The sequence below is a fragment of the Xenia sp. Carnegie-2017 genome, unplaced genomic scaffold, assembly GCF_021976095.1.
Source record: "Xenia sp. Carnegie-2017 unplaced genomic scaffold, XeniaSp_v1 HiC_scaffold_20, whole genome shotgun sequence".
NCBI lineage: Eukaryota > Metazoa > Cnidaria > Anthozoa > Malacalcyonacea > Xeniidae > Xenia > Xenia sp. Carnegie-2017.
In genome coordinates, this window is record NW_025813483.1 from 671,774 (window position 1) to 695,886 (window position 24,113).

General features: G+C 34.7%; 1 protein-coding gene and 2 long non-coding RNA genes across 3 annotated transcripts; all 3 read left to right on the forward strand.

Moving 5' to 3' along the window:
* Window positions 1-428: 428 nt before the first annotated feature.
* LOC124442433 lies at window positions 429-2,907 on the forward strand. The gene is made up of 3 exons (XR_006947245.1): window positions 429-552; window positions 1,813-1,940; window positions 2,387-2,907. It is a non-coding gene; the product is annotated as an uncharacterized LOC124442433 (long non-coding RNA).
* A 2,926-nt stretch (window positions 2,908-5,833) lies between these two features.
* Window positions 5,834-10,067, forward strand: LOC124443323. Its single transcript, XM_046993827.1, has 5 exons — window positions 5,834-5,849; window positions 6,141-6,215; window positions 8,049-8,301; window positions 9,123-9,152; window positions 9,794-10,067. Exons 1-5 carry the CDS (start codon window positions 5,834-5,836, stop codon window positions 10,065-10,067), a joined length of 648 nt encoding a protein of 215 aa, XP_046849783.1.
* Window positions 10,068-13,890: 3,823 nt separating this feature from the next.
* On the forward strand, window positions 13,891-19,640 carry LOC124443081. Its single transcript, XR_006947481.1, has 2 exons — window positions 13,891-13,962; window positions 19,494-19,640. It is a non-coding gene; the product is annotated as an uncharacterized LOC124443081 (long non-coding RNA).
* The last annotated feature ends 4,473 nt before the right edge of the window (window positions 19,641-24,113 follow it).

The following is a 24,113-nucleotide window of genomic DNA, read 5'->3' on the forward strand; positions in this document are numbered from 1 at the left end:
AAATCGTTAGTAGATGATTATAAATAAGGATCACTTGAGGAAAATAGGAGGGATAGAAGAGGATTAAGTGAGGTTAGTGAGCAGTTATTGCATGAGTTAATTGCATGAGTACAGATGCTTTGATTACTGGTGGATTAAGTCTTGCTGTGCAATACAATGCACTACAGTTTGCAATTAAAACACATGCATATGCGTGTACAAATAATGGCGAAAAAACTAAACGCTTTATGAGATCCTAAAGCAATCATCCTAAAAAAACGTATCGCAAACTTGAGTTCTTATACTTTTTGATCAATTTCATACATTACAGATCAAAAATATCATGTGAAAAATTATAAATTTCATAAAGTAAATATTTTGCCTTTCATGACAATCCGCTGAGATGCTTTGAATTCCATTGAACAAAATAATTGGCCACGTATCGACTTTGTCTGTAGAAGTGAAGATATATAGTCATCGACAGTAGAATTAGTGTTGTAAGTTATGCTACAAACAAACTTCGTCAGTCCTGATTGCCAAGTATAACTAAATACATCGTCTTTAAGATAATCGGTGAGTTATTGATGATGTAATTGTATTGAAATATAAAACTTAACTTAAAATAAATGTGAGGGTACATATATCGTCATCAACAGCATGATGGATCAGTTTTTACTAATGTCCGACAAGGTGCATGAATTGATTTTAGAAATGCTCACTTGTATGTAATTAGCGCTCCGTTTACTTTAAAGCCATATCAGAATTGCAAAGTTTTTCAGCAAATAAACTATCTATCTCTCTATCAATCTTCGTTCATCGTCTGTTTCTTGATCGAATTCGATGTGACGATGAGAAAAAACAATGCTTTGCGAATATTTTTTCCTCAAAAAAGCTTTAGTCTTGACTTCAAAGATAGCAGTGAAGTTATATAGCCCTCAAGTCCTTTTAGAGCTTCTTGACAAACTGAAATAAATCTACAGGGAAAGTGGAAACTTTATTGAGCTAAATTCTTATAAATTTTATCACAAAGAGAACATTCATGTATACTTTGTCATCAAGAAAGCATTTAAAATCTAGTAATTTTTGTGTCATGTGTATGCAGTATATAAAATATATAAAACTTTTATTTCTAAATCTATCGTCTCGCTGTTATGAACAGATATGAATATTTTACAATGAAAACAGCAGGTGATTAAAATTAAGCATTTAGTGAACATTTCAATTTCTTTATTATCAAGCAAGAGAAACAAATACATCATGTAGTACGTAGCGTATTTTTAAATCTTTCTGAACTTGTGAAAGTATGTTGATTTTAAGTTTACTTGTCATTGTAATACTGTATTCTAATTTTGTGATTGAATGTTTTATGTCCATTTATCAATTATTTTGTTTTTGTGTCCTGAATATTGTGATTTAATTGTCGTAAATAACTTATAAGTGAATAATACCAACCAGATAACAAATACGGTCAACCTGACGTTTACTCCTCATTTGACTCTGAAGATGACTACCGCTAAGGTTATCGAAACGTCAGTCAACAACAACAAAAACAGTCCTTCTCAGGACTATACCAACCTGAACGATCTACATCTACAAACATTTAACGATACTTCCGTGTTCAAACCATTTACATTATGGATAACATTTGTTGATTTTAGTGGGATTTTTAAACTGTCACAAATACATTATGAATAGTGATCCTGAATTAGCAATCCTGACCTTTACACATTAACATTCCAATAGATTGTTTTGGATATTATTTATAAGTTATGCTACAAAATTAAGGCTGTATCAAAATAATCACAGAATTTAAATTATTCATGCCTTTCACAGAAATTGATTTGCAAATTCGTCGAACTTCTCAAACCTATGACGGAGAGTTTTGCAGATCACAAATGTGGTGAACGTATTATTATGAGGCGTTCAACACAATCCAAGATTGTTCAAACAGCGTATGCGAAGTAAGCGTATTATACTTCATGTATAACAATGTGCCCTCCCGGCTATCATCATAGTTGACGTGTTATTCTCCTGCACTTGCAACACAGAATGTACGGTTACATATTGTTTTGATTGCATTGTAGAGTCACCAGTTATAATATTCCGATATTACGATTAGGGTTGTTATCATCTAAGATATAAATCTTTATTAGATACATGAAAGGCAAAATCTTTGAGTTAAAACCACGGTGTAAAATCTAAGAGTCTGCCATATTTACATTTTACACGTGCAATTCTTTGGAAAAAGTTACCAGACAAATTTTTAATATCTTAACTATACTTATATTTTTGTATGATCTAAGACTTATAAATGTTTGCAGCATGCTAAATGTTAGACAAAATTTGCCTTAAATGAAAATTAACGACACCAATGTCTTAACAAGTTACTATTTGAATTATTTATTAGGAAAATTAGATCATCAACCGTCGGTCCTGGCAAGAGCTGCTTACAACGTAGGTAGTGTAAAAAGTGCAAATCTGACATAAACGTGGAGAAATACTTAGATAAGTTGAATGAAGGAAAGCGACAGAAAATGGATGTCAATTTTCGAAGAATAAATTCAGCTTACTTAGGAGCAAAAAGTTTAAAGTTAGCAGTACAAAAAAGTGTTAACGAATCCATCTTGTTGGAACATGTTTTTAAACTTTTCTCAATAATATCTTTCGATCCTTTACCACAAGATATCATTATCAAATTTATTAGAAGCATTGATCCCCAAAAATCTGCCGAAGATGTTTGTCTTCATTTAAAGCAATGTTCGATATTTCTTCAATCTAAAAACAACGACATCCGCCTGCACAGCGTTGTACATGAAGCCATTATAAATTATCATGAAGAAAACATATTTGCGATATCTTCTGCCGATCTTGCCGGTCACGTTGCTTGGGCACTATATCATTTTGAAGACAGAGAAGATGAAATCAAAATAATTCCACATCTAATTAAATTCATCAAAATTTGTCATTTGAACAATTTTAAATAAGTTGATCGATGTAAAATTATTGAAAAAAAAACTTAATGAAAAAAATTGGAAAATTGCCAAATATTTTGTGGCTGCATTGGAAAGATTCTGCTACTACAAACAGGCAACAAAAGTACTTTATGAAATAACAGAAATTCAAACTAAAGTGTTAGGTGTTGATCATATTGATGTTTCATATTCGTACAACAAGCTGGGTGTATTGCTGTGGAAAAATGGAGAATACAATAAAGCAAAAGATTTTTATGAACAAGCTATGAAAATTCAAACAAAGGCATTTGGACCTGACCATGTTGATGTTGCGAAAATGTACCACAATCTGGGTGCGGTTTACAGAGATATGGGAGAGTACGAAAAAGCAAAAGATTTCTATGAACGAGCGATGGAAATTGAAACGAAAGCATTTGGACCTGACCATGTTAATATTGCATCAACGTACAACAATCTGGGTTTGGTTTACAGTAAAATGGGACGGTACGAAAAAGCAAAAGATTTTTATGAACGAGCGATGAAAATTCAAACAAAAGCATTTGGACCTGACCATGTTAATATTGCAACAACGTACAATAATCTGGGTTTGGTTTACTATGATAAGGGAGAGTACGAAAAAGCAAAAGATTTTTATGAACGAGCGATGGAAATTAAAACAAAAGCATTTGGACCTGACCATGTTAATATTGCATCAACGTACGACAATCTGGGTTTGGTTTACAGTAAAATGGGAGAGAACGAAAAAGCAAAAGATTTTTGTGAACAAGCGATGAAAATTCAAACAAAAGCATTTGGACCTGACCATGTTAATATTGCGACAACGTACAACAATCTGGGTTTGGTTTACCATAATATGGGAGTGTACGAAAAAGCAAAATATTTTTATGAACGAGCGATAGAAATCAAAACAAAAGCATTTGGACCTGACCATGTTAATGTTGGGACAATGTACAACAATCTGGGTTTGGTTCACAAAGATATGGGAGAGTACCAAAAAGCAAAAGATGTTTATGAACGAACGATGGAAATTGAAACAAAAGCATTTGGAACTGACCATGTTAATAATGCGACAACGTACAACAATCTGGGTTTGGTTTGCAGTGATATGGGAGAGTACGAAAAGCAAAAGATTTTATGAACAAGCGATGGAAATTGAAACGAAAGCATTTGGACCTGACCATGTTAATATTGCATCAACGTACAACAATCTGGGTTTGGTTTATAGTAAAATGGGAGAGTACAAAAAGCAAAAGATTTTATGAACGAACAATCGAAATTGACACAAAAGCATTTGGATCCGACCATGTTAATATTGCGACAACGTACAACAATCTGGGTTTGGTTTACAAAGATATGGGAGACTACGAAAAGCAAAAGATTTTATGAACGAGCGATGGAAATTCAAACAAAAGCATTTGGAACTGACCATATTAATATTGCGACAACGTACAACAATCTGGGTTTGGTTTACAGTAAAATGGGAGAGTACGAAAAAGCAAAAGATTTTTATGAACGAGCGATAGAAATTAAAACAAAAGCATTTGGACCTGATCATGTTAATGTTGCGACAATGTACAACAATCTGGGTTTGGTTTACCAAGATATGGGAGAGTACGAAAGAGCAAAAGATTGTTATGAACGAGCGATAAAAATTGAAACGAAAGCATTTGGACCTGACCATGCTAATATTGCGACCATGTACAACAATCTGGGTTTGGTTTACAGTAAAATGGAAGAGTACGAAAAAGCAAAAGATTTTTATGAACGAGCGATAGAAATTCAAACAAAAACATTTGGACCTGACCATGTTAATGTTGCGACAACGTACAGCAATCTGGGTTTGGTTTACAAAAATATGGGAGAGTACGAAAAAGCAAAAGATTTTTATGAACGAACGATGGAAATTGAAACAAAAGCATTTGGAACTGACCATATTAATATTGCGACAACGTACAACAATCTGGGTTTGGTTTACAGTAAAATGGGAGAGTACGAAAAAGCAAAAGATTTTTATGAACGAGCGATAGAAATTAAAACAAAAGCATTTGGAGCTGACCATATTAATATTGCGGCAACGTACATCAATCTGCGTTTGGTTTACCATGATATGGGAGAGTACGAAAAAGCGAAAGATTTTTATGAACGAGCGATTGAAATTGTAAAAAACAAATTAGTTGCTGATGATGAAAGTAAGTGTGAGATGATAAGTTGAATGAGTAATAATTATAAAATCTTGATGATTTCATATATTTTTTACAGAAATTTAAAAATCTGATCGATGACTTTTTTGAAAATGATGAAAATGTGAAACTATTGACTTTAAAACAAAGTCGAGTCTTCTACACATTTTTTTGTCTGTTTGACTTTATAGTTTTTTTTAATGTCAACAATGATTACATTTGTGAATTCTTTGACGTGACAATTAGGGATGAGCAACATGATGAACGATATATTTTGCTGAAAAGAGGAAAACATTTTCCATATAAGATGTAAATCACTCTCCAGGCTGCCTTTATAGCACTGCAAACTAAATTGTATTACGCTGTAACTATATAGATGTTAATATTTTGAAGTAATTGTAAACGTGTTGGTGCATGCACAATTTATATATAATTACTGCGATGAAACGTGCAAACGTTTTTGTATAAATACCAATAAAATGCAGAGTAAACGTTTAACCAATAATTTTCTCTGACCTTGCATTTTTGCTTCAGAGTTGTACATATTAGCCATCAGGAAAATATCTTTTTCGTTAAATGCATTGTTTGTCATGAATATATGTATTATTTAACGGCTTGATTGGACGTTAATACTAAAACGTCAGTACTTACTGACCTAAACTGTAAATAATGTTTTTATTATAAAGAAATTCACATTGCAAAATGGCCGATGCAGCTGGTTAAGTGGAGCTTTTGACAACGTTCTCTTCGTCTAGATAGTAAAATTAACTTTCGATATAACAATTACCATCTGAATACATTAAAATTTCACTTTGTAAACAAATTTATTGCGAAAAAACATCACCTTCAGACAATCGCCAAGACATCGTAAAAAACTGCCCACTGCTGTAGCCTGCGGTTTTTAGGTTGCAGAAAATCAAAAATATCACTAGGCATGTTAAATAAAACAGTAAAAACATTTATATTGTGAAATTTTACTCCAGATAATATTGTATAATTATTATTATAGCTTTGAATAAAGATGAAGTTATTGGAAGTCATTCAACTCCACAAGCTCCGCAAGGTAAAGAAAACAGAAAACGAGGTATGTTTTTTTTCTTTAGTAAATTTTACTATCAGCGGCTATAGATAGCTCACTATAAAGGTTTAAGTTCTGCTAAGTCATATGCATGGTGCAGAAAACATAAAAGAAGGTATGCGTACGTCTTGTTTAGATATTTCACTGAATATAGCATATGAATTGAAGTAATTCATTAAGATTCAACCAGGTAATTCATATTTTAGAGATTTACTCTTAAAAATGAATAAAAATTCATGTTTGTAGTAGCTACATTAGGTATATTGTTTTGTAAGATGATATGTAAAATATTTTAATCCATCAGAAAATATTCCAATATTTTTGCTCATATTTTCACCACCACATGATAATTTTTTAAAAAACATTTTTCTGACTATAACAAAGAAAGCGGTTTTAGTTCAGCAAACTTACAGGAGTACAGAAGATGTACCACTGTTTTTTGGTATTTAAAATTATATTCAAATAAATGGATTGCTAAGGACTTATTTCCAACTACTTTCATAATTTGCCTTCGGCACACCGCTCTGTCTAAATAAGTAATTTACTAATCAATAGTAGCTATATAGTTGTTTTAAATCACTTTTTGCTTTGAATACATACATATTATTTTTTAATTTCATTAGTAGCTATGCGCAGCTATGTGAGAGTTGAAAACTGTTAGGGTCATTTTATTGCGAAGCTCATTAAAATGAACTTCTTTGGCATTTGTTGAAATAAACGAACACATGACCACAGCTCATCGTTAAACTTTTGTGAGGCAAAACTAAATTTTGCATGTCGAAGTAAGTGAGGTCACAATGAGAACAAATTTAGCGCGTGACAACTGTTAATCTTTGTGTAATAAACTCAATGAAATACTTGCATGATATTAAGGCTCCATCAGCGTTCAAAGATCAAATAAAAGTTACTTGCAATCGGCAAAGAATGGCAAGAGCCCTAATCTTATCGTACTGTTGTTGAAAAGTATTAGATAAAACCCAGAACATACACTTGAAGTTATATTGCCTGGATGTGGTCATCTGTTAATACCAAAATAAAAAGGAGTTCGATTCTGCATGATCATAGTCCTTTGTTGGTATGTTAAATATAGGGCAGAATACTAGCTAATATTATCTGCATGGATTTACCAAGCGTTCATTTTCAAAGATTAAACATTATTTGCATAAAGTCGTCAAAAATATAGTCTTTTTGTTCAAAATGTTATTACTTTAATATTACGCAAACATAGCTCTTTGACCCCAAAATGGAAATACAAGTCGTATATACGTTAATCAATCATTTATCAGTAAAGAGAATGACATCTCTTATACCTTCGAAAAGTGATTGAAAACAAACTGTTGACGATGTAGTATTTGTGGCAAAAGTTTATCATTAAAATTTGGGGAGAAATCTTAAGGGCTGTAATTTCCTTGATGTGACCCCAGTCACGTATTACGCATTCTGAGTGAGGAATTTCAGAAAATACAGAAAGGGTTTGTGACAGTTCAACTGAGTCATTCAAGTGAACAATGAGCAAAAAGCTCATTTTCAAGCCTTGAAGAAGTTTGGTGCTTTTAATAACAAAACACATACAGTATTCAAACTGTGCTCATTATTCTAGTCCATTTTGAGGCGATATATTTGAGAGGCTACCCCAATGGGCTACCCAAATAATCGGTATTCGTAAGCGCTTTTCATTTTGAATTTGCTAATCATATGCGAGCATACTAAGTTCATAAAGTTGCTAGGCTTCAAACGATTTAAAATTTTTTCTGATCTATGTAATATTTGTTTATTAATACATTATGCATTTCCTTTCGTTAATTTATCAATTCAATTATTTGTTCTGAATTTTCAAAGGTCCTCTTAGTCGTCATAAAAATGATGAAAGCTTTAATGATGACAGTTCTGATGATGACAGTACTGGAGATGACAGTTCTGATGATGACATTACTAGAGATGACAGTTCTAGTGATGATAATCTCATCAATAATGGCCCTGGTTATGGTGCGTCAAATGATCTCTTTAATTCCGATGATGATCATTTATTTGAAAAGATGTTTCTTGATGATGAATATGACATTAAAGAAGATGTGCACATAAAGCTCAAAAGGTTATTTTCTCGATAGTCACGTCTAGGGTCTTACTCTTAGTAAAAGAGGATGATATTCCGTATGATCTTAATAGTACTAGATTAATTAAGCATTTAAAATATAGACAATCGACTTATAACATTAAGTCATCACCAATTTATAAATGAAGCAGAGTATTTACAATGTTAAATATACAGTAGGACATGCATATGACACATATGGAGTAGTAATCAGTAGAGGGATAATTTTTTATAATAAAGTCTTAGACGTTTGTAAATGTAGATCAACCAGGCTGGTATAGTCCTGAGAAGGACTGTTTTTGTTGTGGTTGACTGACGTTTCGTCAACCTTAGCGGTAGTCATCTTCAGAGACTATAACATGTAACGATACTCCCGTGTTCAAACCATTTACTTTATTATGAACATTTGGATGACAGAGCGAACAACTTGCTAACGACTACAAACGTTTTGCATCTTCAGAGTCAAATGACATGTATTGTGAGTGTCATAAATATTTACATGGCATGCATTGTGAGTGTCATAAACACTAATTGAAATATCACGTTTGTTGGTTGAGATCGGTTTGTGTTTGCGTATGTGTAGAGATCTATAAGTTTGAGAGAAAATTGAGTGTTGACAGTGTCTAAGATGGTGAGGCAAAGTGAGTGTATTCGGATTTGCAGCTAAGAGTTTTATTTTTTTCGGAAATTATGTGCTTTTAAGCCAGTTTCTGCCAGGTGGCTACATGACGGGTTATCATTCACCATGACAAATACGCTGTTCAGAGCCATTTTAAATTTATTAGCACGACGAATTTCTTATTTTCACTTTTATTTTACAGTTTGCTTTGGATGCGGGCATTTATGGAAAAGTCGGTCCAAACGAGAAACTACCATATTTCCATTTGTTTATCACAGTTGATTACAAGAATGTTCATGAAGCTGAATTGAAAGATAAAATCGATGAAATGTTTGGACCGAATGCTTCGAGGTACTTTGAATTTCGTCCAAAACCATCGAAAACACCAAAGCTTCAACTGCTATCAAAGATTGCAGTAGAAAGAAACAGTCGGACAGTTTCAAGAGGCACATTAACGATGTTCTGTTATCAGAACGGGAAACATTACGCGTTGACCTGTTGTCATGTTTGTTACAACGGAGATGGTGATGACAAACTTTATGAAATGCTCAATCAAAACAAAATGACCCAAAAATTCAAATCACATTTGAATACAAATCAATACAACTACACATCTTCAGAACCCAATATTCACTTAGGATATTTCAGCGACTATAATTTACAAACTGATATGGACATTTTGTCAATAGAAGTCAATGAAGATTTTAAAGAAAATTGCAGACGAAATAAAATACATAGACCTTCATGGAATAATGTATGGAGGAGCTGAATAAACGAGTTCATGTTGAGCACGAGACAGTTGAAGTAAAAAGTATGAGAGGTATAAAATTGGGAAAATTTATGATGTTTCTTTTTCCTGTAATGATCCTGAAGGAAGGTCGTGTATCAGGATGCCGTTCTAGTGAAAAGCAAAGAACATTTCCTTAAAAGTGGTGAGTCTGGCGTGCTAGTATATTTTCGGGATGAGCATGGAAGAAGAATTCCCTTTGGTTATGGTATTGCTGAAGTTTATCACGAGGAACTCTACGAGCCAGGGTATAGGTATTATATATGCTTCAAACTGAGTAAGGCTTTAAAAAAGTTATTTGGTGAAGAAAACTGTGAGAGCTGTGGCTGTTTTCGTGAATGTGCTAATGCCATGCAATGATGGCGCTTGATTGGAAAGCATCTTGTCATCTTACTTATATATTGTTGAAGTATATTACACACCACGCCCGTATTGACAATTTCAAAACATCTCCAATTTATATAGGAGAGTTTTATATTTAGCCTTACACTTATTATAATAGATTAATCACTGAAATATAGAATTGTTTTTGTATTGTGTCCAAGGTTACTGGAGGATCAAAACTGGAAACTTATACCCTTTTAGCAATAAAAAAGAATGAAACAATTCTTGAGAGCTGCATTTTTGTTTTGAAGTTAACTCACTCGCTGTTCAAATATTTTTATACAATATATAACAATATATCATGCAGTTGTATGAATTTGTAGAAGGAAAGATCTTAAGGAAGTTAATTAAAGTTAAAATTTATACATCAATATTTTTTTACATGTGCCAGTCAAATGCCTGAAAAATGCAGAGGGTTGCGTCTTAAGGAAGAACATCCGGCTTAAAAACCATTGCCAAAATGAAATATGTAAATCAGTTCTTTGTCTTCCATACCAGATCAGTCGCACAGCCTGCTGAAAATGGAATTGAATTACTGTAGGTCTGCAAAGAGGAGAAAACGTATCTTCACAAAGAAAAAGTTGACGAATGAGTGTCGAGCACTACATGAAGTAAGAACTTTAAATTTTGGGACAGTGTAAGTAAAAGCTAGACAGTTGGTGGACATAATGTAATGGGAAAAAGTAAATATCTAACTCTATGACGCGTAGCTGGAATCGGTATTAATTAAATTGACTAATCTTGTCCTTTGCCGACAAAAGGATTACGTGTTTAATCTGTCTCTGTTTTAAGTGTCATCTCTAAAAATAGGGATGACATTGACCTTTTGTAACATTATAAATATAGCATGATTTGGAGGTTCTCATTTAGCAAACGTTGACACCTGACGAGTAGTCTGTCGAAATGCATAGTGTCTCTTTCTAGCTGTAAATAACGGTTCCTTTGAATTGTTGGGTTAGTGTTCTGGTTAAAACAGTTCTTTTAAGAACTAATACATTGTTATTATCACCATTCACCATAGTATTTGCTATTTTCAAATCCATCTTTAAGTTTGTCACCACGACAAAGTCTCTGTTTCATTATTTAGAGAATAAAAAGTCAGTAATGTGCGTGAAGTTAAAAATTAAAGGTTTGATGTTTAATGCAATAGGTGGTTCATATTAAGCTCCAAATGTAGAATGCAAATTAGAGGAAGATATTTTTTTAGTGCCAAAGATGAAATGGTACAAAAAATTTCATGAAGTGTGAGGATAGTTATTGGTTCTGACTTCAAAGGACATGTCGATGCAGGCAACCGAGGTGATGAGGAAATAAAGAGCAGGTTTTGCGTTCACAATAAGAACATAGAAAGACAGTTGGTGGGGAAGTTTACGAAAATAATATAAATGGCTGTATTAAATAGATTTTTTCATAAGGGAGACGAACATCAGGTGAATGTAGTGGCAGATGAGCCATGGGCGTGTAGCTAGATAGCACAAAATAATAGTGTGCGCGATAGCTATAGCTGAAAGGATGATAAATTAGACAAGGATATTAAAAAGAAGAAAGTATTAGATACTGAAAAAGAAAGAGTGTTGTGTAGTTTATGTGGAGAAGTTGAAACAGCTGTAAGTGATCAGGATGTGCTTCCAGAGGACTGGCTATTCTAGCAAATGTGATCTGGGGTACGGATAGAAAAATGCTTGTATGTTGTGAGGAAGTAAAGTACATCAGGACGTTCGGTGGAGGAATGAAGAAGTGCAGGAGTGTGTCATAAGAAAAAGAATGGAAAGAAGATATGGAGTCTTCTTTCCACTCACATTGAGAAAACTGAACAAACTAATTGTGATTTTGTTATATATTACACGTGGTTGAAATTTAACCTTTAAATTTTGAATAAATATTTTCTTAACTAATGAAGCTTGTGTAATGTACTTCGTTTTATTAAAACATTCGCTCTTTGACCAGCGGTATACGATCCATGTGGAATATAACAAAATAGCTAAAGATAGTAAAATGGAGCACAAATACAATATCGTAATGTTAAATTTGTATTAGCAAAAACAAAACAAAAGGTATATGATGACTTGTTTTATTAATAAGATTGTGGAGAAGGAAAGAATGATTCATACAGATTCGCAAGGTTAAATATAGAGATGCAAAAGATATGCTGTAAATTAAAGTTATGATGGAAATCTAATAACAGATAACAAAAGTGTGATAAAATGGCATGAGAAAAATAAATTCTATGTGTAAGAGAGGTGATTGCTGTAGATAAAAATGTTGTAAATGTTAGTAAAGATGAAGTTTTGAGATTAAAGATTCTTCGACCAAGATGAAATACCTGTGAAAACGTGAAAATGTTGAGGAAATGTAGTACAGGAAATACACACAATACAATGACGTAAGAACCAGATAACAAGTACGGCCAACCTGACGTTTACTCCTCATTTGACTCTAAAGATGACTACCGCTAAGGTTGTCGAAACGTCAGTCAACAACAACAAAAACAGTCCTTCTCAGGACTATACCAACCTGGACGACCTACATCTACAAACATGTAACGGTACTCCCGGGTTCAAACCATTTACTTTAATATTAAATTTCTCGCCATGTCACATGTAGCTATGCAGATAGTCGTTTGTGCATCATTTAAATAGATTATTAAAACAATAAATAATAATATCGTTATTAGAAAACAAATGACATCCCATTGTATAATGACAACTTGAATTATCACGTATATTTACTGACATTTCTTCATCCGGTAATTTTCCTGTTCCGACTTTAATTTTAAGTAACTTAAAGCTTTAATAAAGTAAAGGGTTTGAACCCGTAAAAACATTTACAAACATTAAAGCTTTAATGTTTGTAAATGTAGATCGTCCAGGTTGGTATAGTCCTGAGAAGGACTGTTTTTGTTGTTATTGACTGACGTTTCGACAACCTCAGCACATTCTCAGAGTCAAATGAGATAAATGTCTGGTTAGCTGTATTTGTTATCTGGTTCTTACGTCATTGTATTGTGTGTACAGGAAATGTTAATCATTGTGAATTAGTGAAAGTGAAATATTTTATTTTATGCTGTGTGTGATTTAGTGTGTTTTTAGTTGTAATGTGTGGAAATCAATTGTGTATTGTCATTGTGAATTAGTGTGAAGTGTAATGTTTTTAGTTGATCGTTTGTTTATATTGTGAACAAGTCGTTTGTAAGGTGCCGGTAATTGCTGTGATCTGTTCAGGGGGGTTTGTTCCAAGTTGGCATACCAACTTTCTAATGTAAGCCGTTGTCTATAGTCAGTACTGTAAGTAATGCATTTGCCGAGTCCCAGTGTGTTGTGCTTTGTGATTCGGTGATGTTCGGCAATGATTAGTTTGTCTTGTTTCTTAGTAGCCCGCTTGTGTTCAGTAAGTCTTATGTTTAAGTTCCTGCCAGTTTCCTGATATAGGAGGCGTGGCAGTCGGAGCAGTTTATTTTGTATACTGCACCGTTCGTTTGTTGTTCTTTGTCCTTATGTTCGTTAGTACTTGTCGTAACGTTGTGATTAGTGACCTTGATTTGACGCATCATCTAACGCGAGCAGAAATGAATTTTAAACCAATGCGCATGTGCGTGCGTCGTTGAGTTTGTCGTGCTTCTACGCGGCGTCTTTGCTTAATCCCACGTCGTCCTACATCGAAGATGGAATTTTTTCACAAAAAGTTTTAAAGTAAGTATTCAGCTTTTAATTCACCTGTTACAATTGTCTGTGGAGTCTGGTATGTGATTGATGTGTTGATATTTATCTGTGAGTAAATATGTTTACATTTTGCTTTAGCAAAGGCAAGAAATGGCAGAACAGTTTTCATCAGCATCAAGTGATTGCTCATCAAGTACACCACGAAATTCGCCGTGAGTTAAATTAATTGTTTAGCTAAATTAACATCCAGTGGCTTTGAAATTTGTCTTACTTTGTAATAACGGTTTGTGTTCCCCTTTTATGTTTGAATAAAAATACTATGCAACGAGTACTCATATATCAATTTTGGCTACTATATATTTCTAAATTGGTTTATGTGCGACACGTATGTTATATGGTCGTAGGACACGCGAGATAGTCTCAGACGTACCTTTGATGTAAGGTATCGTTGATGTTGTCACTGAGTTGTTCGCTTCGTTGGGTTCGTTGGGTTTGTAAATATTTGGAACATTCAGAATTAGAGTTATAAGTTGTCTTATATCTGTAATGGCGGCAATCTCCGTGGTGTTTAATGAGGGTTTTGTACAAGTAGAATGGAATTAAGTGGAATACTGGTGAACAGTGATTTTACATCAAAGACACTGAGTATATAGTTGTCCGTATTTGTATAGTGCTCCAGTTTTTAATGAAAGTTTCAGTGGATTGTAGCTTGTGTTTTGATTTGTTTGTAAGGAAGTGGTTGCAATTATGTCAGTCAAAATACTGAGAGTTCGTAAATTAGGCGAACCAAAAGATGATACAATTTGTCGCATGGTATTTGTGGTTTGTGAAGTTTGGTAGTCCGTATAGTCTGGGTGGTCGTGGTACTGAACATCTGGAATTGCACTTATGTGAAAAATCTTGTCTTGCATTGCCATGTATATACTGCAGCTTGGAACGTTTTCGCATTGTCCGAATAGACCAGCAAGGACGACCTCACCTTGCTATAAACCGTTTTTAGACTTTTGGAAAGAAGTTGTCTCAAGACTCTTCAACAATTAAGATAGACTTCTCGCGTCAAACTGGAAAAGAGCACTAGATGGGCTTTCTTCTTGATTTTCCTAATTTACATCGGACCGAAATCGACACCAGACTTTATACGGCGTGGTTTCTTCTGTTCGAGTCTTTGGTAAAGGGCAGGTATTGGAGCTTGATACGGTTTGGTCGTGAATCTCTTGCACCTGTAGCATCTCTTCCTTTGCTTTTTGACTAGTCGACGACCGGGAACCTGATACCTTCACGGACCTTTGCCATCGTAAATTATAACTCCCCCATGGGTGTTTCCAAATTAATGCCTCTTCCACTAACTTCACGGTGAATAGAGCATCATCAGGCAAGTAAATAGGGAACTCCTGTATCCGACCGACATCTTAAAAATCTTGTCACTCGTCAGGTTGCACATTAACTGAATAAGATCCGTTTGAGACTTTGGGTTTCTGCGACTCCGGCTTGTACCATTTTTATTCATGACATGTGTTGCTCTTCCACTTCTTCAGATGTCGGTGGCCCGTGCCTTCTACCATCGCTGTTTTGTCGAGCATTATCAATAAATCGTTTCACTCACGCCCCAATACGGATCGCCTTCCGCAAAGGATGTTTTTCAAGAACATCACTGAATATTGCAAAATCTGACCGCTGGATAGTCGTGCTCAAAACTACTCTCGTCGCCTTTGCTTCACTTTGGGAGTCAATCGACGGTTTGACTGCAAGACTTTTTGCCACTCGATGCGACACGAATTGTTTATAATCACCCTCTCCTTTAACCCACCATAAAGCTACAGTACTATCTGACCAGTAGTGTTTTCTGTGTGGAATGTGTCTCAGCGCATTGCGAGTATTCTAGACCAAATTTGCGGCCATATGACTTGCAACAAGCTCTAACCTCGGGATAATCAATCCTCTTATGGCAAGTCTTGATTTCGCTGCTTATTTAGTGGTGGCTCCAGATGGTTTGTGCCAGACGACTGCGCACGACAGCCCGCTGGCATCCCCAATTCACGAATCTCTAAGCTGGACGGTTCTGGAACGGCCAGAACTGCTCTTGGCACGGTCACTTCGCTTGGTAAGGTGTCACACTTCTCCAGCTCTGCTTCAATTTACAATTAATTAAAGGTAATTTCAGGTCACACACCTCTCAATAGATTTATTTGTCTTGCAAAAGCAGAGGGGATGCAATTCCCATTGGATCATAAATCTTCGTCAGTGACTTAAAATTTTGCGCTTCGTTGGCAATTTCCAACAATGTCCTATTTGTACACTTGACGTATCTTTTTCTTTATTCCACGTTGTACCCAGGATCTTCGTCTCAGTTGGCTGCGCCCCAAATTGTTGTTTGGCTGCTGTTTGCTCTTCGGTTTTTTGCTTACTACCTTCATTCAACTCTTTGCATTTGATGCTTATGAAGGTTGCGTCACACCAAAAGTATCAATAGCTTCCAATTTCAGCTTAAAAATTCTTCATCCACAGTGCATCCTCCTAAAATGATGTCACCAACGTACAGACACCTTCTCAGAGTCTCAACTGCGTCTGGAGCTTTGCTTTTCCAGTGATCAAATGTGTTTGAGAACTCCCTGAAGTAGGAATAGAAGAAGAAACCAATCAAACCTCTCATGAAACGTAGTACTTCTACATCAGCCTGTGGATTTGATTGCCAGTGAAATCTTAAAGAGTCCTAACTTTCGCGTACACGAATTTGGAAAATGCCTTTGAATATCTAGTGATTGCATAGGAAAACTTCGCGCTCTTACCAGCACTTCCACAGCTTGTTATTTAGCGAGGTCCGCGTACAGGCATTCGTTTAAAGAAGGATTCCTGGTGACTTTTGCTGATGCATCGTACACCACTCTCAGTTTTGTGGACTGCGCTGTCGCATACATTACGTCAGGTAATATGCAGAATTCATTACCTTTGCTACGTTAGTTGCTGGTTCAACTATGCTTGTGCTTTTGGTCTTGGATTACTGCGTTTGTAATCTTCAGTTAATTTCTTTCGCTTTAAGTAATCGCACTAAAGATTCCAACGTTCTGATGCTTCTGTTTGTTTGATGGGAAAGTTGGTTTGCGCATGGGATGACCGTCTCGTACCAACCCTCGATCGCGTTAATTGCTGAATTAGTTATACACTATTGATTGGTCGTGTTCAACAGTGTCACTGGGCCAGCATCCAACCTGCAAAGATATTCATAATCCTTCTGCAGAAATTTGGGTAAACAACATCCTTTTACTGTTTGGTTCAACACCAGGGCTCATGGCCAAAGCATCCGAGTTTTGTTTTTTCACGTTGGTTGCTCAGTTTATTAGTGGATTCGTGCGAGTTTTTATCCGTGCATATTCCCCGCTTCCAAAATAATGGACAGGTAATTGAGCTTCCTGATCATTATCAACAAATTTTGCATTCTTCAGGTTATTCAAACTCTCTTTGTAAGTTTCATTGCAAGTGTGGATTGCCACTGTGAGTAACTCTTCTTTCTCCAACCGATCAACTTCACCTTCATTGAATGATCACTGTCTATCCTTCAACTTCCCATCATAGATTTCCAGTCTTGTTGTTTTGATTTTAGAAGCATGTCAACTTTAGTGGTTTGTTTCTCAATTGGTTTCACCTCAACGCATTGAAGTTTAGCAGATATGTATGAGCTTCCACCCTCTGAGTCGATCAATGCACGACATGTAATTCCATTTATCTTGACAACAAGAATAGGGGAAAATTCCTTCGCCAGTACATCCATCTGTAGTCAACACAGTCTGACCTGTTTTTGGAGTTTCTTCTCGATTGGCGACATCACATATGCTCGTATGGTGTCGTTTGTGGCAATTTCTGCATGATGACATGCTGGGGCGAGCGTTAGCATGATGCTGTCCTGCTTTAAAATTGCTCTTCTCTCCTTGACAGTACTGATTACTTTACATTCCCCCGACTTATGATTTCCCTCACAGTAGACGCACACCAACACTAAAATTATGAACTTTTTCTGACCTTCTAGATCTCCATCCAGGTGTGTCGATCTTTCTCTCGCAGACTGGTTCGCCTGGTCCACTGTCTGACTGCTCCAGTAAGCTTGGAAAAGTCACAACTTTCCCATTCTGGATCATTTTAACAAGGTCCCCACGTATGGCTGGAGTTTGCCAAGAGTCATGGACATTTCCTTGGACATCTTTCAGTTTACCCAGCGTTTCGGCTTGGACACTGTGATTTAACTTCGCACTAAATTCGGCAATCTTTCTCGGGTTTGTCCGTAGATATGAGGCAAGTCCATGATCTCTTTTATGTAAGCTTTTATAATTTCCGAATTCTTCATACTGATCTTTTAAATTTGACTTCGCTCTATTGTATCCTTCGGTGGCAAGCGGTAATGTTCTACTCGTCAGCTTAATTTGAGGAAACCACACAGATATGTGAATTTGTTGATGGCAGCTATATTTGACTTGTCCACCGTCTCTGTAAATTGTCCCCAAAATCTGGGCCAATCCATGTATTCCCCCTCAAATTTCGTAATATTTATTTTTGGTAATCTCACCGACATACCTTCATCACTTATTTTTGAGTCCCCAGACTTTGAATTTTTGCATTTACTTGAGCCTTTGTTTCTTGAAGCTTTACTTCAAATTTAAGTTGCTCCTCGTGAGCGTGATTTTCCTCTTCTAATTTCCTATTGTTCAGCCAATGTTGTAGCTTGTTTATTTCGTCTTCGGCTTTGCTTATTTTTGTTTCGATTTCCGCATTCCAATCGCTGATTTCTTCAAGGTCGTCTTCTTTTTCGATTTTCGCTGCTTCTACAGCTCTTTTAATATTTTCAGCTTCGTTTATAGTTGTTTTGAGTGCGTTCAGTTGTCGTTCGATAGTTTGTCGCTTTCCCGAATCTAATATTTTAACTGTTCTTTGAGCAGATAACTTCAGTTAAGTTATTACTAATTTTATGTTGAGTTTTGCTTCGTCGTTTGCCATGTTTGTATGGGACGCGTAATATCTCGTACGAAATTTTCACAATTTATCACAATAACAATCCTTCGTCGGTAGGTGCCACGTATTCCGAAAATTGACCTCCGTCCCAATGTCTTCGGAACACGAAGAATAATCACAATAACAACTTTGGTTTCCTAAACAATTTTTATTCTTACTCCTCAAAGTATCTCGTTTCTCTTCTTGTCTCGCCCCAACCACTTCCGTTCTCCACTTTCTCTACTTCCGTTCCACACATGTTGTCTGCATTGTTCCCTATCGTCCCCGACGTACCCGAATGTACCATTAAACGCAACACAACTTTAACATAATTTGCAACAATATATTGTACATGTTTGTAAATGTAGATTGTCCAGGTTGGTATAGTCCTGAGAAGGACTGTTTTTGTTGTTGTTGATTGACGTTTCGACAACCTTGGCGGTAGTCATCTTCAGTGTCATCTTTTTGAGTTATTGAGTTATTGACGTTGTATTTTTATTGAAATAAAAATTATTTACGAGAACACAAAGTTGTCGATAAGGAATTAAATTTTTACTTCTTATGAAACAACAAAAAGTTTTGAGATTAACATTGTTTTTGTGAAAACGACGTCGTTCCCGTTATACTTGGCTGTTTACTTGACAGTTGTTTTAAATATTATAAAAACCCACTTTAAGCAGAAAATTTCCGTGACAATATTAGTTTATCTTTATTACTATAAAAACTGTTGTTTATTATATATCTTTCACGACAATTCAACATATAGGTCAACATTATTATTTATTACTGTGACATGGGAAATTACGAAAAAGCAAAAGACTTTCATGAGCGAGCGATAGAAATTCAAACGAAAGCATTTGGACCTGACCACGTTAGTATAGCGACAACGTACAAAAATCTGGGTTTGGTCTACTGACACATAGAGACGAAGCTTTAGATCCAGACAAACGTTTTCAGTTACAACCATGGTAACACAGCTACAACGTACAAACTGAGTTAAAATCAAAGACTTTAAAAGCAAATGTATATATGAAAGCATCGCGTAGAAAAGGAAAAACGTTTTATTTTGTCCTAAAACAGTAAGTTTACATCGCAAAATAAATTTTATATCTTTTGATGAGTTTAATAATATTGACTACAAATCAAAAGTAGCTATCATGAATAAATACAATAACAATCACAATGTGTATTATGGCTTTACATAACAATCTATTCTTTAGCCAATTTAAATTCCATTGCTCAGTTTAATTCCTCATTTAACGGCGTGAAGGTTGGTTATTAAACGCATCTTCCAAGAAAACGTGCTGAAGTCTGAGGTAAAGAATAAGTTCATCATTAGTAGAAGGGGTTGAAACGAACAAGAAATATCGTCTTCAAAAAAGGTAAGTTTTTATGATATGTAAAATTTGGAAACTTGGAATAATATTAAATTGTTAAGACACAAAGTCCTCAGACAAAATTTCACTGACATATGAAAATTGATGCATTACAAAGTGATAAACTTTGAGATTGCAAACGTGTTTCTAACTAAGTCGTCCTCGAAAAATTAATTCGCTATAATTCAACATCACAGGCCAAATAAAGCTGAGAGTTTCAACGAATAAATCAGTTTCTTTCGTTATTTATAAAGTTCGTTCGAAATAATGTGTTCAATCATACGCATTGCATATACATACGGACCAAAACTATAGTTTGTTTCAACTTAAAAAATGTAAAGTGCACCTTTATCTTAACAATGTGCATGAATTCAAAATCTGTTAAACCATCGAGGACATATATTTGCTTGCTCATAATGTATATAGTTAAGACGAGGAAGTGAGTCAGTGATATTACAGAAAGAAACAAATTGAGACACTAGATAGAGCGTGATTTTTAATAAATGTCTCTACCAACATAAATATAATTTTTATTTACAAGAATTATAGACTAAGTTAAAAAATGTTCACTTTAAAGGAAAACATTTTAGTGTTTGTCATCGTTCTCTTTTTATGCATGATTGGCTTAAATATGTAAACATTCTTCACGAAAATCTTTACGAAAAATTACCGTTTATATGAAATGATATGAACAGAAATCGCACGAGGCTTAGATGATCCACAAAAGAGGCAAAGTTTAGAGCAGCCTATATTTGCTAGTATCGATTCATTGGTTCAATTGCTCGAATTTTCTCAATTTTAAACATTACGTGTATGGTTAATGCTGCGTTAATTATTGCTGTGTCGCGAAATTGACTTTAAAATCAAAACGTATGAATATAAAAGTACTGGAGAAGAGAAAAAACGTTTTATATAGTTCTAACCAAGCATGCTATAATTTAAGCAATGCAAAATTAAAGTTCTTATATATTTTTAATAATTTGCTCAAAAAACAGAACAAAAATGCATTAATAAAATTAAAAACATTAAGGATAATTAAATTCTGTTGCGCAGTTTAATTTGCCACATCAATGTAAAGGTCAAAGTAAAAAGTTTATTTCCAAAGATTATTGAAAAAGTGAAAGTTGAAGATAACGATGGACAAACATACCTAATCATAAAGTATAAAGTGACAAAAAATATACAACAATGAATAAATATCGTTGTACAAAAACGGTGAGTTATTGACGTTGGGTTTGTATTGAAATAAAAATTATTCACGAAAACACAAAGTTGTCGATAAGAAATAAAATTTTTACTTCTTATGAAAGAAAAAAAAGTTTTAAAGGACATTGGCAACGAAACTTTTTATGGCATATTTTTGAACCTTTGTGATGTCTAACAACTAAAATAGAAAAATATTTTCTCAAAAATATTTTGTTGCTGAGATATTTGCAGCAAAAGTTTTATAAATTGCGCCATCTTGGATAAAATTTTGATAAAATTATCTCGAGCGGTAGTGACGTCATTGGCTGGTGAGCAGTCAAAACAACAATACTGTGATTGACTGCGTTACAACACATTTAAAGCGTATTTTACGGCTTTTTGCTGTAATGGATGAGCACGAAAATCAACCGGGTGAGGTTCTGCCCTATCAATATGAACCTGAATTGAAGGCCGAAACTAGTGAAGAAAGCGGTTCCGAACAGGAGAGTAAGCAGAGCGACTTGTCCTCGTCGGATGAAATACAATGCTGAATTTGAGAAACAAATGCTTAGCGCCTTCAACTCTTAGTTGGTGTAAGTGGACATTGTACTTTGTCAAAAAGGCAATCGAGTGTTTTGGCCACAAAGCGCTTGAATGATGGTATATAAGAGGCTTTGCTGAGGCAAACAAAGGAGTAAATTGCTTGACAACACACCAAGAATTAAGGGACAATATGCTCTCAGAAAGTGTGATAAAGATAGACGTGTGTCGGCATCTTGAAGAAAACTGGCCTGTCTGATGAGGATCTAGAGAGAATACAAGCTGTATCGATTAGTTGCTATCAAAGATGTTCTAGGTGGATTTTCAAATTTTGGGAAGAAACATCGAAGACCATTTCCCTGTTTGTGTTAAGTACTTCGCGTCACCAGACGGACTTTATACACATTTTAAATACGCTTGTTATCACGAAAGACCGTGTAATTAGTCTTAGACAGACGCTCTTTGATGTTCTTTGTTATGATCTGCAATTGCGATGCCATATCATTGTCAGGATTGTCACGAACTGCGCAAAAGCAAAATGCATGAGTCTTCCACCCAAAACTTGTATTCATTCATAGAACATAAAGTTAATCGAAAAGTATTACTTGTGTACATTGTGCACGCAAACACGCACGTAAAACATTACGGATAAACGAAACTCTACAGTCAAGAACAAAACATAGCGGCTTAGAGCTTATCACCTATATAAAACTACATAATCTTTCAAAGACTCTTATGTATATAAATAAAAAATTATTACATATATCATTTGTTGTTGGTCACAGGTTTGTAATAAGGAAAATGAAATATTTCTATTGCACGAATGTTCAGTGTATAAAACGCGCTTATTGTTGTCTGGGCTTACACTTGGTATGTCGGCAAAACCTAGTTGTAAGATCTGCTAAAATAAACGTTTCTACGTCTTATAACAAACTAAATATTGGAAAGTATATATAAGCGTGATAAACTACACAACTTTTTGTTAACAACAACCGCCGACTGTTGTTTTGGTATAAAATTCCAGTGAACAAATGTGCTTTATATTATTATAATACTAGTATTTTATATTGTGTCATTCAGTGGATACCAGCCAATGACGTTAGTAATGTATTCGGCATAATTTAGCATAAGGCTTTTTCAAAATGGCGGATAAGGATTCAACTTTATGTCAAATTTTCTCAACAGCAAAATTCAAAAGAGACACGAAAACATGAAATTAAGTATTCCATAGCTATCTATCATAAACGTATGAAAAAAAAATTTTCGTTGCCAATGTCCTTTAAGATTAACAATGTTTTTGTGAAAACGACATCGTTCTCGCTTTTCTTGGATGTTTACTTGACAGTTGTTTTATATGTTATATATACTCCCTTTAAGCAGAAAATTTCTGCGACAATATTAGTTTATCTTTATTACTATAACAACTGTTGTTTACTACATTTCTTTCACGACAATTCGACATATAAATCAACATTATTATTTATTTTATTATGAAAAATGATTAACTGTTTTTTATACTCTACATAAAAATACATTCTTTCATGGTAAAATTAAATTTGCATGTTACTGCATGACATAATTTATCAGTCGAACATTACTTTAACTCTTTGGCGACGGCAAAAATTTATGCAACATTTCTTAATAACTTATATATTTCCGGAAGTGATTGTTTTATTACAAATATATTTCATTAAATACTAAAGCTTTTGTAAAAAAAATTACACCATTAGATAGCCTGTAAAAAGTGTTTTCTGGGGATAGAAGTTTTAGTACTTGGAAATGTTTTATAATCATTAAAATCGTTGTTTCTCTGCCTTCAACACCATGCATAATTATAACGCAATGAAACCAGGGGCGGATCTAGACCGATGCAACCGATGCGAATGCATCGGTCAAAATATTTAGATATTAAAATCTGCGAGTTTGCATTTTAATGAAATAAATAGCAAATATTATTTTCAATTATTTTTGCACATTTGACAGTGATATATTGTTTAGTTTATAGATTTAGCAGTTTTAAGCTAAAATTTGTTCTAGAAATAACATTTGTTTTCTCCGATAATTTTGTCGTATTCCATGACACAAATAGCGAAGAAAAGTCGATAAAATTTGAAATTTTGTCGTGAATACATAATTAGTAAGTAATTTAATAGTATTCTGCCAGCACGTCACGGTAGATGGAAGAGGCATCGCTACGTCACAGTTGCGATGCATCGGTCGATGCATCGGTCCCGAGTCCTTTTCATTCTGTGACATCAGCAAAACCATTGTTTGGGGCCTCACGT

Bases quoted from the DNA above. Each gene is read 5' to 3' on its own strand.
- LOC124443323 (XM_046993827.1), top strand. The intron at 6,216-8,048 runs GTATGTTTTTTT...GAATTTTCAAAG, and splicing joins TAAAGAAAACAGAAAACGAG to GTCCTCTTAGTCGTCATAAA. The intron at 8,302-9,122 runs GTTATTTTCTCG...TTTATTTTACAG, and splicing joins GTGCACATAAAGCTCAAAAG to TTTGCTTTGGATGCGGGCAT.